The sequence below is a fragment of the Anser cygnoides genome, chromosome 1 (assembly GCF_040182565.1).
Source record: "Anser cygnoides isolate HZ-2024a breed goose chromosome 1, Taihu_goose_T2T_genome, whole genome shotgun sequence".
NCBI classification, from domain to species: Eukaryota; Metazoa; Chordata; class Aves; order Anseriformes; family Anatidae; genus Anser; species Anser cygnoides.
This window is the reverse complement of record NC_089873.1, coordinates 60,993,107-61,012,256: the sequence shown is the minus strand read 5'-3', so window position 1 is coordinate 61,012,256 and position 19,150 is coordinate 60,993,107. Positions and strand designations below refer to the sequence as shown.

Below are 19,150 nucleotides of genomic sequence, written 5' to 3'. Positions count from 1 at the left end.
CAGCGACATGAAAGCCTGCCTGGGTTAGTTGATTAAGAATAAGATTCAGAGCACAGGAATTCTGTACAGTGCTGATACTGACTCAGTCCAGGGATTTCATGGGGGTTATTTAAGCCTGTTTTTTCCTAAGAAGTCTTTTATTTTGAGCAGGTGGGTGTTCGCATGCCTGCTTAAACCGGCCCCAGGAACCAATGATCCCAGAAACAGGGGTCATTTCTGAAACTGCTATGCTTTATTCTTCAGTCACCCCCTGGTAGAAAGTACGGATAAATAATACTTAACTGATGTTCAACTCCTTCACATTTGTAAAAGTACACAGAAAATGCAGTATAGCCCACTGGAACGCATGGGCATCCCCTCGCAGCTGTGGGTCACAGATCCCCCCTGCTTTCTCTGTGGACTTCTCCTTTTAAGCACTGCACCCTGCTATGGGCTGCTCAGCTCTCTTCCTGCACCTCCAGATTGACAGCTGCCTCAAGAGCTTTCCTTTTTTTTTTTTTTAAATAAATAATAATACTACAAGAGTCATATAAGGCTTGCAGATTGCCTCGAAGTACTAAACTGCTGTCCCGTCCCCATATTCTTACTTGCCAGTGCAACCACGAAGAGGAGGGCTTTCCGTGAGGGACAGTGGGGCAGAATGGTTTTGCAGACCCGTAACAAAATGCTACGGTCCTCTCTGATGTCCTATCACTCTGTGGTGATTTCCTACAAAAATCTAACAAACTGCTCTGGCTGACTTCCAAACTTAGACCCTGTCATCCACCTTCTCCCTGAAGACAGGCAGGATGAGAAGTGGGAGGGTGCAGGTGTGGAAGGGGACAGAGGAGCGGGGATGAGAGAAGGCAAAATGCAAGGAACAGAGAGGCCCCTCCTCCCACAGACGGAGGATGGGAAAAAAAGACAGGAGCAGAAAGCCTGGACTTAATCATGAAAAACAATAGCTCATCATTTATTTTCATATCCCCTCGCTAATGCTGGAATAATGCTAACAGTGGAATTCTTATGGCATGCATGTCATGTCTACAAATACCAAGTGAATTACTTCTCGGCAAGGCTATGGGCTATGGCACTGAGCAGCACATTCGTTACAAGTGATTGGATGATGAACAACAGTTCCCAAATTCCTCCTTCACAATGCTACTTGCATTAGTTGTAATTTAATGAGAGAGAGAGAGAGGCAGAGAAAGTTTTGGCTCAAACCACTGAAATAACACTGCCTGCCGCTGCTTCCCACTGGGTCTTGTATTAACTCACACCACTGCCATCATCTCCACCTTCTCCACCTCCTCCCTTTTCACACCTATCCTCAGGTGCTAAAAGAGGTGTCATGAAACCCATCAGCATGGCGAGAGAGCGTGGCAGGATGCCCCAGCCACAGTGATCACAAGCACACCACATTCTTTCCAGCTGAAAGGCAGAAGAGGACGCAAAACTCTCCCGCACCCCTGCAGACGGTAACGGAGGGATTGAGGGGGGTCCTCCAACAGCCAGTCTCTACATGGAAGAGCCTTCAGCTCTGTTTTTTCCCTCCAAGAGAGCCTGTGCAGGTGAAAGATACTTAACTGACAGCTCTGGAAATAGAGGCATCTCTCCAGCAAGCACACACAGCACAGCCCGTGTCCGTGCAGAGCTCCCACCGTGTGTCCTCACCAGCATTTTCCTACGGCCTCCTGCAGGGAGCCGCAGCGGGGTAGTCCAGCCCCCGCCCAGCCCTGCAGGCCGTCTTAGCTGGCTTGCTGCTCTTTGTAATGATTTAGAGGTCTGGTAAACAACCAGCAAACGTGAACAAAAACTTTGTTATAGGTAAGACATTCAGTGGTATAAATGTGCCGTCGCTGCTGAGCCCAAACGAACCTGGGAACCGCTGCTTCGGGTAGGTTTGGGCAGAAACAACCCCCCCTACTTTGCTCCATGTGCCCCCTTGAATAAGGGCTGGCCTCTTCCAAGAGGCAGGGGCACCTTGGAGGTTTCTGTGCTGGAAGAAGCCCAGCTAGCCAGCATCGGCTCCCCCTCCTGCGGCAACCTCGCCACATAGCCTGTCCCCTATTACTTGACAGGACATTTATCCACCTCGTGACCCTACGCTTGGGTTCACCCCCGTAACACGACCCAGTGTGTGGGGTCTCACAGGCTGGGCCAGAAGAAAGCTGAGAGGTCTGATCTGAGCAGCAGACCTACAAGTAAGAAGCTGCAAATGTCATTACTGCTCTCCTGGTGTAGCCAGTCTCTCCAGTGTGCCCCTGTGACAGGGCATAAATGATAAGCATCCACCAGTTCCTGCCCCTTGGAGCATCCCGAATCCTCTTCATCCCCTCTATGCCAAAAGCACTTTAAAAGCCCCCACCCCTGGCCATATTTTGTGGTGATTTGAAGGAACAAATCCCAACTAAATTTACATGTTTCTAAAACTAAGGTATAGGCAGGGGAAGGCAAAACGCCCCGAGGATTGGAACCGCATGTATTTGTGCAAATGAGAGCTAGGATTTATGGTTACCTCCCAGCCTCCGGTCTGTGCTACACTTGTAGCTGCGGTTTAGAAGCAATCTGTTTCCTTGTAAAGGTTGACAAACACCAGCGGACGTTTCCCCAGCGTGCTGGCCAAAGTGCCGTGGACCTGACTGGTTAGGAAGGTAGGCAGGACAGCAGAGGATGCTCCCAGGCCCTTGGCACATCGGCAGGCACAGGTCTGTGTGGGCACACTGGTACCTGTGTGGGCTTCGCAGAAATACAGCAGGCACGCTGCTGGGGGCCATCTTCAGGAGCCATCCAAAACCAAATCTGCCCCTCACCGAAGTGCCCCATACAAGCCCAGGGGTAGCCTGGCAGCCTCTGTGGCTTTCCTAAAACTACAGCTGTGTTTTACACACTGACAGGGCTCTGAAACAAATGAAAGCACCCAGTGCTGAAGTCACCCAAGTGAATGCAACAACAATTATTACCGATTAACAAACAAGGATCAAGGCCTCAACGGCAGGAAGAAATCATGAGCCTCAGCCTGCCGCGACTACCTGTGCTTGGGGCGTCTCGCCCCCTCCAGCAGCCTGCAGAGCCTGGCAGCCCCAGGAAAGGGGCGGCTGCGTGGGGACCTGGGGGGCACGGGCAGGCAAGGGAAGCAAGGGGCTCCCCCAAATCATGCCTCCCCAGTGGCTAAGTGGCCTTCAGGAGAGAGCCCGCTGCCCTGGGCGAAGCAACAGGGGGTGATCTGCTGCCCGCCACAAGCTGAGCCTGGCTGCTCGGGGACAGAACTCCAGGGGTGAAGGTCCGTAACCAGATGTACGAAGGCCAGCTGGCTTGCGGGCAGAACGAGCCCGGTTTTTCCGCTTTGGGCATCCAGCGAAAACCACATAGGTCAGAATCGCTAGCCACAATTAATCACACCTAGAGTTTAAGAGCTGACCAAATCTAACGCTTTTGCTGGGACAAGAGGCTCTGCTGGGGCCTCCTAGCCAGGGCGGGCCTCGCAGCCTCCACAGCCCCTCGGCCTCCTCTCCATGCAGGCCGTCCTGGTGTGCCACAGGTGAAATCCAGCCCCAGCACAGGGTTAGGTCTCACACCTCCACACACACTGCTGGCTTGCCACCCATGAGCCTACACGGGATGACCATCCCGCAGGCCGGCACACCCCGAGCAGGGGATGGAGGGCCTGCCCTCCCCGCACCCCCAGTGGGCACAACGGGGGCCGCCACGAGAGCCCCCTGCTTCGTTTTGCCCAGCTTAGCCGAACCACTCCGATATCTGCCTTTTTAGCAAGCGTTTCACGGTAACCATGGAGTGTTTTCGCCACGCCTGCACTCCCACTCCCCCGCACACCCACTGCCCCATGGGCCGGGAGGCCGTGGCGGGGGATTCGGCTCCCACAGAAAGCCGGCGTGTTCCCAGCACTTGGCTCGCCGCGTCCTCGGCCTCGAAAGCCTCAGGTGGGCTGGTAACCTTCAGCCAAGCGTGACCGAACATGACAGGGTTGTGGTAGGGAGGGGGCGGCAGAGGAGCACAGGCTGGCAGGGAGGGAAGAGAGGACAAAATATGAAAGCCCAAACCCCTTTGCAAATCCTACAGTGACAGAGAGTGAGGCAGACAAGAGAACCAACTGCAGCTGCAACGCATTTGGGGAAACTTTCCATTTGTTGATGGCTGCTGCGGAGAAATAATGAAACCCAAATGAAAATCTATGACCTGCAACTTGTTCCAGTGATGCCAAATGACATAAGCACGTTCCTAGCTCACCCCCAGTGCTGCCACAAACATCTGTTTTATCGCGCCCACTATCAAAAGCATCAGGCACCCCCACCTGAAACCCTGCCCTGCCTTGCCATTCACCCACATCCCATGTTCTTCTCTCCCACCTTATTTTCTACAGCCAGGGGCTTTTTGGCAGGAGACTCGGTATCTGTTTGTGACAGGGTACGGCAAGGGAAAGCAGACGTCTCCTTGCAAAGCATCCTCTTCCTGAAACCCCTTCAAATCCTTCCTGGCTGAGAGGAAATGCAGGGACTGATAATGACTCAAGTGCTCCTCTGGGAAACAGCGATGATTTTGGAGGCGCACGAAAGCCAAGCCCATTCCTAAAGAGACGAACTCCACAGCCTGTAGCATGAGTTCCCGTCTGAGTAAGAGCAAAACCAAGGCTCAGACACCTACCTACAGGGATGGAGAGAAAGCCACAGCTACTTTACTGGTCTCACCTGCATGAGAGACTCTGTGAGTGGTATGGTCAACACATCTAAATGGGTACAGATTCCCTAGGAGATACTGCATTTGCATGAAGGCGCCAGCTACGTTGTAGGACCAGGTCAAGACTGAAATCACTGAGGATACAGCAGGCAGGACCTGAGAGGTATCAGCAGAGCTGCAAGGACACCCAGGAAGCGGGCCAGTAGAGCCACCAAAACCTGGTGCCGGGAGAGGTGTGTAAAAGATGCCAGGCATGCAGCTGTTCTGGCTCAGGATGGAGATGAGCTGGTAGATGTGGATTACAGATCACTACCAGTCAAAATGTCTTGGATTATATTTTCTTCCAGCTTGGATTTCTAGTAACCCTTTTCTTCAGCCTGAAAGAGTCACACTGCTTCAAAATCTTTCCCTGCCTTGTACAGGCAGAGTGGCAGTGTCCCCTCCCGAACACGCCGTGATTTACAGCCTTCCACACTCACACAGGCTGCACAGCCCCTTATGCAGAGACTGCAGACAGCGCTCCTGCCAACACACACGCTGCCACGGCATCGCTCTACGTAAACACCCTGCATTCACCTTGTATATATTTCCTCCTGTACAGGCTGAGACAGCTCACAAACACACAGAAGGCCTAATTTATACTTACGATAAATCTCCCTTCTTTATTCCTTGCAGTGAAGAAAAGCCTTGGTGCAAACACAATTTGCTGGGAGGCTGGTGTAACAGCTCTACGGAGAATCAAACCCACATGGCCTTCAATAGACACAGCCACATACGTGCTCCTACACATGCCTGCAAACATGGGAAGAGTCCCACACGTATGCACATACCTATATACTCTCCCATTTGTATTCTCGTACACACAGCTCTGTAACGGCATCCACTGTCCCTTCCGCCTCACATGAGCTTTCAGACAGCGCAGGCATCTGGAAGCTGCACTTTCATTATCCAGGTGCTCACAGCCTCAGATAAGGAATGAGAAAATGACACTGCAAGAAAAGTATTGTCAGCATCAATGGGATATGCCTGTGTCTGGGTTTCACATGTCCTTGTCAGGTGGTGCAGCTATTTTAAATGGGGTTTGCAACGTGTTTCTTATCCCCGCTTGCTAAATACATACATCCTCTGATGTTGAGAGAATGCAGAGGGGGAGTTTGATGGGAAGGCAGGTTTCTGTTAGAGCCAGTGATAGTGCCAGAAGAGATGAAGGAATTTATACTTGTACTCATGACTAAATGCGATCCCCACTTGCTCTGTAGGCACATGCCTTGGGGGAGTTATTAAGGCTTGGGTTTCTCCACGGTGCCCACAAACCGGCTGTAGGCAAGAACTGTCCTTTTTAAAATCTGGGTTCAGAGAAAAGGTTGCAATCTCCCCTCCCTCTGCAGAGGACTTGTTCAAGTCCCCACTGCCCCACCACCACGAGCCCTGGCGGTGGAAGCGCGTTCCCCGCAGGGCGACACTGTCAGCCGGCTCAGAAACGGGGCTAGCCTCCAGCGCTGGAGCCTGTCATTACATGGAGCTGCGCACGGGAAGCACACCAAACCAGTTCTCTGTGGTCTGGACTGGTTTCCAGTACGCTTCCATGAAGGTGACCTAACTATTAATTCCTGTCGAGGTGCTCTGCGCGCGCCCGTGTTGTAACTTTAACCCCTGACAGCATTACTGAGTTTGAGCACTTCGTGCGATTCCTCCCCCTTGCCAACAACTCCCCAGCCTGGCTGCACTAAGCCAGACCAAAAACTCTTCACTCAACACGGCCACAAAGCCCGCCAGCAGCCTGCCCGGAGCCAGAGAGCTGCTGTGCACCGCTCTTCTGCCGCCCCAGGGCACGTCCCGTGCAAGGCTCCAAGTCACCCTCACGGAACCAGGCACGTTACGTACCCTCCTGCCCCATCGCATGGCTAAGGTGAGCTGGTATGTTACATCTTACTAGCTGCTTCTTCCGCTGACAGCCAGCCAAGTGACCTTCCAGCAGGCTGGTGGCATATCTGAAGGAGAAAACTAGAAGGATACCCTCTGTTTGGGAGCCAGCAGCACTGGTGGCTCTAAGTGGAGGCAGCCACACCTCGCTCTGCCCTGCTCAGGTCCCTGCCCGGCGTTCCTCCCCGTGGCATTAGAGTGCCTAAGCGCAGGCTCAGTACAAAGTGTCACTGTGCAGGTGCTCGATAGCACCAAGAGGGATTTGCCATGTTAGACCAGACCTACTCTGGCTATTTTGAAGGCTCGCACCAAAGAACCACGCAGATGGTCACAAAGCAGGCCCCCAGGCCGCTGTCAGCACAGCTCTCCCAGAGACAGCACTGCAAAACGCCGACACGGGGGCACGACTCAGCCCACCTCTGCCACGACCACTCTGCGGGCAGGCTGGAGCTTTTTCCAGGGATCACACTTCTGCCACCATTCTTCTTTCGCTTCCCTTCCCCTGCTCTCCTCATGCCAGACGTGGTGGATTTGACCACCTGTTGCATCCTTTCTCAAATACAGGTTGTGAGCAACCTGGGGCACTGCTGTGCCGCGTTTGTCCATCTTTTGGAAAATTTGCAGCACAGGGATCCTAGACTTGGGATCCCAGCAGATCCCATCCCAGTGGATATGAATAATTCGTAATTAAAATAAAAGTGGAGCCGCGCTGGGGGACTGTTGTGCTTCCAAGTTTTTTCCAGACTAGATGACTCTCAGGGGACAGGGGAGAGCTACCACTGAGATAAAAAAAAATAAATCTCAGCCTACTAGGTTTACATAGAGACGATCAAAAATATGTGTCCGTATTGTTCTGACCTCTAGCTCGTCTTTATTTTTTTTTTTAGCTTTCTCCTAACCTTTAAAAGGCACATAAGATAAACAGAGAAGAAACTAGGCAGACAACATCCTCGGAAGAGATGTAGGAATATAATCAAGCCCTCAGCCACACGCACACAAACACCATAATTTATCTCTTCCTCCTCCTGTTTGATATTATCCTCTGTTCTAGTATCATAATCTGTTGCCGTGGAAACTGCTATGATGTCACCACGAGAGGTTTATGGATGCCTTCAACAGGAAGGAAAGGTACATGGCGATGGGAGAGGAAAAGAAAAAACCACCTCCAAACAGCTGCCGAGCAGGAGACGTTCCAGGAACAGCAAGTGTTAAAAGGAAAGAGATAAATACATCGACGGCGCTGGCGCTGCTGCAGACAAGAGCAGAATATAAACCGCGTTTTAAAAATAAAGAACACTTACCAATTTTGCCTACAAAGTAAATTGTAGGCAAAAAGATATTCTGGGAAAGCTATGGGAGCTTCCTGAAAAACTAAACTTTCTCTGAAATGTTCTGCAAGTTTTCTGGGACTGGATGTTTTCTGAGCCTTGCTCCCAGAGTCCAAGTCTCCATCATCCCAGTCCGTCGTCTGCCGTAAAATTCCCTCCAGAAGCGTTAGCCTAACACCCCACCGATGCAGCTGACAGATAGGGAGCTCGCTGGCTACCTGCCAGCCCATGTACCTTTACGACCTTTGACTAGGAAAAAAAGTCACGTCTTTAAGCAAAAATAAACAGAGACACGCTGAATCCACTGGATCGCATCCAGTAGCAAATAAACGCCCTAACGCCCAGCTATAAGCAAGAAATAGCTTTTCTTGCCCTCTTCGCCCAGGAGAAAACCCATAATCTTACGGACTCACTGCCAAACATCCTGAAATACCTGGCCTGCTACTGGAGAGAACAGTACGTGGACCCACACACTCAAAGCACACCCAGCCTCAGGGCCACACACACACACACGAGTAGGGCACGATGCTGGTGTGATAGAGGTTCACCGCTGCCAGCTGCCCTCCGTGTCTGCAGCCGTCCCAGTCACCTGGACTGACCACGAGACGACAGACACAGGGACAGAGGATGACAGCCACGCATGCCCTTAAAGCCATCGTGTGCAGGCACCTGGCTGCAGGAGGGCCCAGCACGCAGGGTCTGCCGGGGAGGAGGAGTGAGGACGGCGAGATCAAATTCTTCCTGCATAGCTGCCGTCATCATGGAAAGGGCAGCGGCAGAGAGGGAGGAAACCACAGGAATCTCAGATCAATGAAAAGTACTGATATTTCAGCTAATCTCTGCCAGATCAGGATTTCCCCAGCATGGAGAGCAGGATCAGAGATCTTCTGGGAATGCTACAGCATCATTTTTGCCTCCAGTCTCAGCTCCAGCAGGGGAATCCCTACGCAGACTCTCCTTCCTGCCTATAAGTGTTAGGATATAGGCAGTACCTCCCATCCTCGCCTGCCTTCCCTTCCAAAGATGCTAGAGACAACTGCAGGGAAAAGAAGTGGGAGAGACTGAAGTCAGTAAGAGCAGCTGCAAAAACAGCCCAAGCAGGAACCTTCCTTCAGCAATTCACTGAACTTTCTGTTCCTGACGGCCTTGGCTGTGACAGCCTCAGACCTTAAACTTTGCAGGGATCTTCTCCCTCTCCCGTTACAGTCACTTGCCATCATCTTTCTTCCCCACCTGTCTCTCTCATCCTCTTCTGTCTTGTCCCTGACCTACTTCCTTCCTTCCTCTCCCTTCAGCTCACCCTTCCCTTCCCCGAATGAGCCCCCATTAGAGACGTTTAGGCAAATCCATACATTGTGATTTCCTATCTCCACAGAATCCATCCTGTTTGCATTATCCACTATCCTGTGTCTGCAGCTACAAAAAATAAAATAAAGAAGTAAATTCTTTAGGATGGGAACTATCTGTCACTTCATGTCAACATCATGTGCAATAAGGTCCTGCTTTTCTTTGGCACTGGTGCTATAACAGCAAATAAAACTGTTCTTGTTAATACTTTAAAAGCACCAAAGAACAGGAGGTGTGAAAAAATGCCAAGTGTTTTGTGATTTTTTTTTTCATTTCTTCTATATTTGGGGGGCAAGGCTTTTTTATGAAATAACTTCTCTTTTTCTGTGCTTTCTATTTGGGACACTGCAGAGTGGAAAACAAAGCTTGGTGAATAAACAGAGACTGTGCTTTTTTAAAATTGGCAGGTGACACCGAGCAGGAAGGGGCTGCAAAGCCAGGGGAATTAGATTAGAACTCCGAACAGTCCTGACAAACGGGAAGGTGCAGGATGGAGTTCAGACAGGACAAATAAAAGAACCATATGCTTAGGTAGGAGAGGCTGGCTCCACGCACACGGGATGGAAAACAGCTCATGGGACTTCTGGGCACGAGCCGGGAGCCACAGCACATCACAAGCTAAACACAGGTGAACGATGCTGCGATGCACAAGGCAGACCAACCAGGAGCACTGTCTGTAAGGCACAAGGAGGGATATTTCTGCTCTATGTGGCCAGTGTAAGACCCCAGGTAAAGCGCTGTGCTCTAACAGTGCCATTCAGGAGGTGTGGGCTAGCTGAAGGGAACGCAGGGAACAAGAAGAACGGTCAGAGCTGCAGCAAACAAGACACAGCCAAAGAGCTGAAGGATGGGTTTGAGAAAGGATTTAGCCTAGGGAAGACAAGACCAATGAGAGACGTGACAAAGAAAAAGGAAGAACTTTCCACATCCGCTGTCAATAGAACAAGGAATCACAGCAAGCAAAGCGCAGCCAAGTTACAGAGGAGGTAAAATCTTTACATCGACGAAGATAGCTAAGGGCAGGGATCGGCCGGGCAGGCTGTGGACCCTCCACACATGGGGAATATGCTAGACAAAGGTGTTACGGAACAAGCTGGACAAGCACACGTTTGGTACAGCACATACTGTTTTGACACAGGGGGAAGAACCTCTTGAAATCGTCGCTGTGCCCACTTCCTACGATCACTATGATTTTGCTGAGAGCTAAGTTTCTTTGGCATTTCAGCATAGCTCACAGAGTAAGATAAACCTGTCAGCCTTCAGAACTGAAGGAGACGTTAGCCTGCAGGTTAGCTCAGTGTAAGACTCTCGTTCCAGGTCTTGCTGATGCCTTTCAGGTTTAAAGGTTACAACGAACAGGGAACACGGCTGCCCTTCTGAGCTTCCCAAGTACCTCTGGCAAATATCACTGCCTCGTGGGGTGACCTTTCCCACTTGTCACAGTAGGAACTCTAAGTGATTGTTCTCACTTCATCCTTCCAGAGACAGATGTCAGTACGGGCACTGGAAGGTGAGCAGGACCGGGAACAAGGCATGAACAAAGAGCGAGCTTCTGCTTATCCAACCAACATCTCATTCAGCGGGAACTGCTGGAGAAAGAGGAGTGAATTACACCATCCCTCACCCAGCACGGAACCCCTTCTTGCTCCAGAACACGACCGAGACACCGCTAAATGCACGGACACGGCTTCGCTGGCATCGCCACTGGTCCGCGCTGCGCTGCCATCAGGCCCCAGCCCGGGGGCAGCGTCAGGGGCTGGCATCTGAGGACGCCTGTCTCCTGCTGGCCGTTTTGTGCCCCCACTGTGAATAAGTAAAAGACTCCATTCTTCGGCATGCTGTCAGTGGCTTGATTAGACAGCCACTCTTTATACAGTACTTTGAACATACGCAGCTCTGTATAAACACGCAGTATTACGGATTATTATTACTTCCATTAGATAAATAAATTCTAATGGCATGGCTTTTTAATTCTTTTAGCCCTGACCCTGGACTCTCCATGGTATTTTGTGATGTGGCGATGCCCTTGCTAGCCTAGGAGGACTGGGCCTGCTCCTCCTCTCATTTGCCCTGGGAAGTCTTATAAGACTGCAAGTCTCAGAGGAGCCATTTCTGCTGTAGAAATTACCTTACTCAGAAGGCTACGTGAATCTGAGAGCGCTCCCAAAATACATGCCCTTGTGCTTTCCAGAGGAAGGATCTCAGCTCTTGTTGTGGCCAGACGAAAGAGAATTCAGGTGCACTCTCTGCCTGTGTGTTGTAAGCAGGTGGAAGCGGTGCCGTGCCTCTGCTCTCCCCACACCACAAATAGACAAATTGCTAAATGCCCTATCTGGAGCGAAATTATCACCTGGGCTTGTTTTCAAAACAAAAGCTGAACTCTGTACTGCTGGGGGGAATAGTTTCAAAACAGAAGGCCTCACTTTAAATACCTAGGTCCACATTAGGGTATGTAAATAGCTGATGAGAAAACCCATTCTCCAAACAGTGTTTAATTCTTGCTTCTTGTTTTCCACTAGCTAACCTTCCAAAAGTCAGAAGAAAACATATAAACAATATTTCACATTCAGAGGGCAGAGATTTCCTAGTAAGGGTGAGGAAACAGCCTCATTTTTATAAATGGACTGATTAAGCTATAGAGGCCGTGACTCAGAAAGGTACTTAAGCGTGTGGCCAGCTTTAAAGACATAAACAATTCTAATGAAGTCAGCCACACCGCCTGTGAGCTTAAATTTAGGCACAGGCCTTAAAATATCTTTTTAAATTGGGATCAGAGAGGAAAAGGGTGGAACTTACAAAAATACCCAGCCTCACCTCTCGTCCATCTTGTCCTCTATGGATACAGGGATGGGGACACACCAAGTGCCTTTGCCAAACTCCCTTTCTCAGCTGTCCCACCCAAAGGTACGCTCTATCCCAGCTGCCTCGACACCCGTGCCTAAGAGAACTGGTCTAATCTGCCTCGTACTGGTGTCTCAGCCCAGCCCGAGCAGACCACATCTGAACGTGCCTCTGACCTTGCTGCCTGGCAGGGCTGCTCTAACACCACCACCTGGGGCCCACCTGGTGAGGACCACAGCTGGGACAAGGATTGACCTCCACTCCGAAGTCACCAACCCTTCCATGATTTGGCTTCCCAGAACCTTCCTCCTGAATGAACATCCACATGCCATCGCTGGGATGTGCCCAAAACTTAGGCTTATTCCATTAGCCACCTAAGTGCATTACTTGCCTCTGAGTAAATGGTTTAACTTCCAGTGGGTGCCAGGAGTTCAAAACCGTGACAGGCACCAAGGAGTGCTCCAGGCTGTCCCCCGTCAGCGGAGTACCTGCTCCCCTGCCAGCTCTTATCCAGTCTGCTCATCTCGAGCTTTCAAAGCACCACATCCAAGTGGGCAGTAAATATCAACCACTTGGTAAACGGGAAAACGACTCTCACAAACCCTCAGGCCTTGTCCTAGCAGCCAGCTGGATTTTTCGCATGGGGGCTCGCTCCCACAAGCGGTGAGGGAAGGGCTTCGCCCCCTGCAGACCAGCTGAGGCGTCCAGCAACTGGGTTTCCACACCTGATACAGCCACATAGGTAGGAGCTCGTGCTGCTCCGGGTCCGAGGGCTGTGGCTGGTAACTGCGAACTCCTCTCTTTGTCCTGGCGCGCTGTTTGTCTGCTTGCCCCTGGTCGCGGCAGTGCTGTTTCCGCTTCCAAAAATAAAACGGCATTTTTCACCCATCACTCCTAAAAAACATTTAATCGCTAGATGCTGCAGCATGATAAGAACAATAATTATAACTGGAGGGGGCTTCCTGTTATCTTGGCGATAGCCATATCCTGAGCTAATAAAAACTTAGGCTTTTGGTCCCAGCATTGATTTAGCTGAAGTTATGGTTATGGCTTCATAAACAGGAAGCGCCTCCTAGTTATCATCGCAGTGCACAAACTTTGGGGTAAGGACCTTTCCTCGGTGTCACTGGAGCCGCTTCCCTGCTGGGAAAGCTCTGCGCGCTTTAACGAGATCTGATGACCCCCTCGAAAACGAGCAGGGCTTGCCTGTTCCTGCAGCCCTGGGAGAGAGCCCTGGCGCTGAGCAGGACCTGAGCTGTGACACAGCCGGGATCAGAGCTTCAGGCCTCCAAAACCCACGCGCACGATCCAGCACGGAGCCGAGCACAGGCAGCTCCCCGCCAGCACGTAGCTCCAGCAGTGGCACCAGTGGCGAGGTGCAATTTACAAATATTACAGATATTAATTCCATAAGCCACCCACATATAAAGCTACCGACGCTGCTGCTAAAAATACGCTGCAAGTTGCAACAAAGTTGTCAGGAATAAGAAGCAAAGCAAAAAGGAACAAAACCAAAACAGAGGTAATCGCTGTTTAGAAAATAAAGGTTAAGGCACATAACCACTTCCTAAAGACCCAATTCCGAAGGATGCCAGGTAGAAGCCACCCAGGAAATTGCTGGAGACATCCACCTAGGGCAGACAGCTGCTCAGAGGCCATTCCCTGGTGGTGCCTGGTGGCAAGCCCTCTTACAACAGGGTCTCAGTTGGTCCGCAGGCCCTGGATCTGTACTCTGCACAGGAGGAAACCGCGCACATCAAGTGCACTGAGGATGATTCTGCACAGCAAGGGCAACATGGCTTAGAGGAGGGTCCGAAGAACCAGATTCTCACCCGTCTCAGGCCATTCGCTCCCTCTGAGGCCAGCACAGCCGCCCCTGACCAAGCTGCGTTTCCAGCGCTCAGCAGGCCGGCCGTGCTTCGTCTGCCCGACCTCAGGCCGTGCAGAATTACACCTGATGAGGCCTGCTTTCCAGCCCAGTACATTTCCCTGTACAGCTCACAACTAAAACTAAAATCCAGGTCAAGTACTGCGCAGCAGTGTTATTTCTGTTTTATTTTACTTGGAAGGTTTTTATGTCCTTCATTTTACCGCTCAGCTCTGCAACACTTGGAAAAGATGGAATGAGAAAAAACGGTAGGGAAGAACACGACAGCAAAACCTCTAAATTCCTTAAAAAGAATGGCAAAATTCTCCTAGCACGGGGGAGGAAGGAGGATTTAACACCAGATATTTATTTATTCATCATGCCTCGCCTATTAATATCAGGTGAGGCACCGTTCTACTTTCCAGAACTGGTATTCAAGCCAGCTGCAAGGTACGTGCAGGCACAAAGCTCGCCTAAGCACCGACAATCGCTGGTGATGCTGTGCGTGCGCTCGGTGTTATCACTCACCTAAAGTTCCACTGGAACCATTTTATAAGGCCTCCGAGGTGTCACATTTCCTCCCGGGGCACGTTTTCTGTAAAAGAGCCTATGTTCCGAAGCCTGCAAGGCGGAGATATTGTTTCACGTACCCCTGCCTTCCTTGCGGTGGCGGTGGGCGTGCGTATGTGCCACGAGAGATCCCTCCATCCCTCGCAGCGCCGGCAGGAACACAGCAGCTGCCCGCCGCAGCGCTGAGCCAGCCGCTCGGTTCTCCTCAGCGGCCTAAATGTCGCCGATGCTCCAGAGGAGGGCCACAGACCAGGCTGCTACACACACGTTACGCTCCTGAGGGAGGATCGCGGTCCTCATCTCCTTCCAAGGAGGAAACTGCAGCCCCTGCGATAAGTTTTTATCGATGCGCTGCGATATTTCAGGGATTTCTAAGGACCTCTCACGGCAACTCGGAGGCGAGTAACATTCATTAACCCCTCCTCCGCCTCCCTATAACCTATCCAGAAGCAACTTAACCCGCAAACACACTGCAACGCAAGACAGACAGCACAATCCCTATCCACCTTCACGCTATTTTTTGGCTCCTGGGGACTGGCGCAGTCACCTACTTCAAGGCTCGAGGCGTGCGGGCAGAGTCCAGCTGCGGACCCTGGGGGTTTTTCCACGGTGTTTCCAGGGAATCTGTTTTTACAGGTTGCTTTTCAGGGCGTTATTTTTTCCCCCTATACACACGCGCCTGGTTTCCTTTCCCTGCCCGGCTGCTGCCGCAGAAGTTCGGGTGCTCCCGGGCACCGCCAAACTTCAGGCACACGCTGCGGCACCACCGCCACCACCTCCCCGGGACCCACCGAGGCCTCGCTCCCCGAGCTGAGGGGGCGAAAGGCCGCCGGGTCCCCCCGGCTCGCCCACGGGCACGGCAGCGCCCGGGGCTCCGCAGGCCGGGCCTAGCCAGCCTCGGGGGCCGGGCAGGTGGGCTCCGGCGGCGGCGCAGCGGCCGCGGCCTCCCGCTGGAGGCGGCCCGGGGGGCTCCGGGGCCGCCGGGGGCGGCGCGGCCAGCAGAGGGCGCCGCCGGAGGGCCGGCACCGAGCGGCACCCCGGGCCCGCCGCCGGCACCGGCCCGCCGCCGCCACCGCCGTGCTGGGCCCCGCCGCCGCGGCCCCTCCGCGCCCCCCGGCGGCGCCGGGCTCCGGCAGACGGGGAGGGAAGGAAGGGAAGGGAGGGGAGAGGAGGGGAGGGGAGGGGAGGAGAGGGCCGGCCGGCCTCCCTCCGCTGCCGAAAACGCTCCGTCTTTGTCTCCCGCGGGGTCCCGGCCGTGCGGGGCTGCCCAGGAATAACCCGGCGGGGCGGTAACTTTACACCGCCCTCGTCCCGGGCGCCGCAGCCCGGAGTCGGTTTTCCCCTCGGATTAAGTTTTGCCGAGCCTCGCCGCGCAGCCCCAGTCCCGCTGCCGGCCCCCCCAGCACCGGCACCGGGCGAAGGGAAGGCGGGGTGGGCTTCCCCCCGCTTTATGTAATGCTCCCCCGGCACCCTCCCGTAAACGCACCGCCAGGGGATTTAAACCGAGCCGTTCACACGCACACCGATACACGCACACCTAATTTATTATTTTTTTTTAGCCACCCCAAAACGTGCACCCCCCCCCCCCCCCCCCCCGAGCCCCAAAGAACTAAGTTAGGGCACTTGGGCTTCCCCCCGCAGGGCTCCGGCACAAGCCGGGGAGCTGACAGGAGGCTGCCGGCAGCCCCGTGCCCCCTGCCCGCTGCCACCGGGGTCCCTGCTCCCCGGGGGGGGGGGGGGGGGGGGGCAACTCCGTGCAGGCAGGCGAAAGGAGCCGGCAGCGAGAGCCGCGCCGAGGCGCAGGGCAAGCTCCGGCCACCTCATTGTTCTGCTCGGCACCGGCACGGACTTCGCCCGCCGCCCCCCGCCGGGGCCCGAGAGCCCCGAACCGCAGGACCGGGGGGTAAAGGGGGTGCCCGGGGCGGGGGGGGCAACCGGGCGGCGACCCCCGTCCGTCCTCGCCCCGGTCCCCCCCCGCGGGGCGCCGGGCAGGGCTGGGGCGCCCCGGCGGCAGCCTCCCCGGGGCACGGCGAGCTGCGGGCGGCGGGGGACCCCCGGTCCCGCGGGGAGGGCGAGGGGAGCCGCGCCGAGCCGTGCCGGGCTGGGGGTGGGGGGGCTTACCTTCGTACATGGGGGCCATCGGTGCAAGGACGCCTGTTATTCATGGCAACGCCGCCACGAACGACGCGAGATCGCAGCCCCCCAAACTCAACACACATCTGCCATCTTGAGCGGGTGTCTCTCGGCGGAGGCGAAGCTGCCGCCTGCCTTCTGCATCGCCGCCCGCCTCAGCGCGGGGGGAGCCGGGCACATCCAGCCCCGCTGCCGGCCCTCCGACGCGGCCGGGGCGGGCGGGCGAGCGGGCGGGGGGCGGCGGCGCCGGGCCGGGCCGGGCCGGGCCGGGGCCGGGGCGAGGCGCGGCGCGGGGCCGGGCAGGGGCGGCGGGCGGCGGGGCCCCCCCGGCTCGGGACGGCGGCGCTGGGGAGGGAGGGAGGGAGGGAGGGAGGGAGAGGGAGGAGGGAGAGAGGGAGAGGGAGGGAGGGAAGGAGGGGGGCTGGCGCGGTGCCCCCGCTCTCAGCGCGGCATGGCTGCGTGTGCCGGGGCGCCTGCAAAAGTTGCGCTGGGGGCGAGAGGAAGGGGGAGAGAGAGAGAGAGACGGAGGGAGAGAGAGGGAAGACGGAGAGGGAGAGGAGGAAAAAAAAAAAAAAAAAAAAGGGCAAAAAAAAAAAAAAAAAGCGAGCGAAGGGAGTTTGCAAATAATCAAGCGCCGATGGCACTGATCGCGGCTTCCCAGAAGGAGAGGGAGCGAGCGAGCGAGAGAAACCCTCTGCTGAGATTATGTGGGATCTTGTTTAACAACACATTTCAATCAGGAGAAAAAAGGAACAGTCAACAGAAGTTGGTGAAACACTTCTGTCTTCCCCCCCTCCTCTTTATAGAAAAGAGAGGAAGGGAGAAAAAAAAAATAAAAAAGGCAGCTGATTGAAGCTTTGCAATTCACTGGCTGTGGGGATCATATAATTTGAGCTCATGTTTTACAATAGCATGGAAAATTCCTACCTCTCGCCCTCTCCCCAAATAAATCTTCTATTCCCTCAAGGCATTTCACAATCTGGTTCACTGACAAAAGTTCCAGTTTTTCCTTTTTTTTTTCGTTTAGCTTGCTTTCAGTGTAAATATTTAGCGGATGCGTTTAAAATAAACATACGATGTTGCTTTTAGGATTTGGGTTATTGTTTTTTTTTTTTTTTTAAAGAACCACATCAAAGAAGTGTTTACTTATTGAGATTGACAGCCACTGCTACCCCTCCCCCCGTTTTTATTTTGAAGGATCCATCTCCCTCATTCAGCTCTTGCTGTAAGAGCACCAACCCGACCGGCATCGTTTTTGTCGATTCATACGGTAAAGCTATAGGCAAAGCCACGTTATCCAGAACCCTTTTTTTTTTTTTCCTGAAAGTGGCTTTACAAAGGAAGTTAAGTCACCAGGTACCATGACACAAGCAAGGAAGCCGAGACCCATGCAAGACACAGGGCGGCAAAGCCTCTGGCAAAGGTGGAAACAAAACCTCGGGCTGCGATCCTGCATTAGCTGCGTCTGGATCTGCCCGCCTGGAGCTCCTAACTGGTGAGCAGTCTGGGACCAGACTGGGGATGACGAACTCGCTTCATGCCTGCTGTTACGGCCAGTCCTAAAAACGCTGCCGCTCGCTGCTGCTGCCGCCAGCCCAAACCTCCCCTACCGCAGCACTGGGTCACAGCGGGGCTGGACACCCGGCTGCCGCCTTTGGATGTCTTCAGGAGGAGGAGGAGGTACACGGTGACTTTTATTGAGGGATTTCAGTGAGGTTCAAGCTGTCCTGACAGCCCCGTGGCGCTCAGAGCATGCCGATAGCAGCAGACAGATGCAGGCCAGGGGGCAAACCGCGCTGATCACCCTACAGAGCCTGATGGCCGTGCCCACGCTGCGGAGGTCTTGACCCCCTGGCTCCTGTGGGCCCCACTGTGTGTGAGGTATCCTCTGCATTTTGCATGATTTTTCCCCCTCTTAAAAATGCCTGAACCACCATGGGGGCTGTCTCCTGTTTGCATTATGTTTACGACACGAAGGTGAGGATGCGTGCTGACCACGTTGGGGCTGGGGAGCAGCCAACAGGGCAGGTGGAGGTGTTGGAGGCAGCTGGGCCAGCACTGGAGGACTGTGTACAGCAGAGGGAGCAAAACCTGTTGCAGTCTCATCTGTGCTTCATTTTGAGAGTGATCCCCAGACCAGACAGCACCAAACCGGGGGAAGAAATGGAGATGTCTCCAGCTGGACTAGTGGAAAGTCCAGGCCAGAGCTGGAGGGCGAGTGGTGCTGACGGCAGCGGTGCAGTCCTTGAGCTTGCTTCTTGCCCCTCTTTTCTCGAGCTGTGCAGACCCTCAGTGTTTGGCTCACGTCACAAAGCCAATAACCTCACATGTTCCCAAAACACGTTTCTGGTCATTGTAATTCTGCGCCTCTCTCTTCTCCTGTGATTGAGGATATTTTCTATTTTTCGAGGCCACTGATGCTTGTGATCCCGGCCTGTCTCCTTGCCCTTGATCAGAGCAGCAGCTG

General features: G+C 53.8%; 1 protein-coding gene across 1 annotated transcript in view; it reads right to left on the bottom strand.

Moving 5' to 3' along the window:
- The window catches only part of HIPK2 (homeodomain interacting protein kinase 2), a 135,930-nt gene extending 118,908 nt beyond the window's left edge, over nt 1-17,022 (bottom strand). The window contains exon 1 of the mRNA XM_066997849.1: nt 16,672-17,022. Coding sequence (XP_066853950.1) covers nt 16,672-16,690 — 19 coding nt within the window. The 5' untranslated portion in view covers nt 16,691-17,022. The remainder of the gene's footprint in view (nt 1-16,671) is intronic.
- Nucleotides 17,023-19,150: the final 2,128 nt, after the last annotated feature.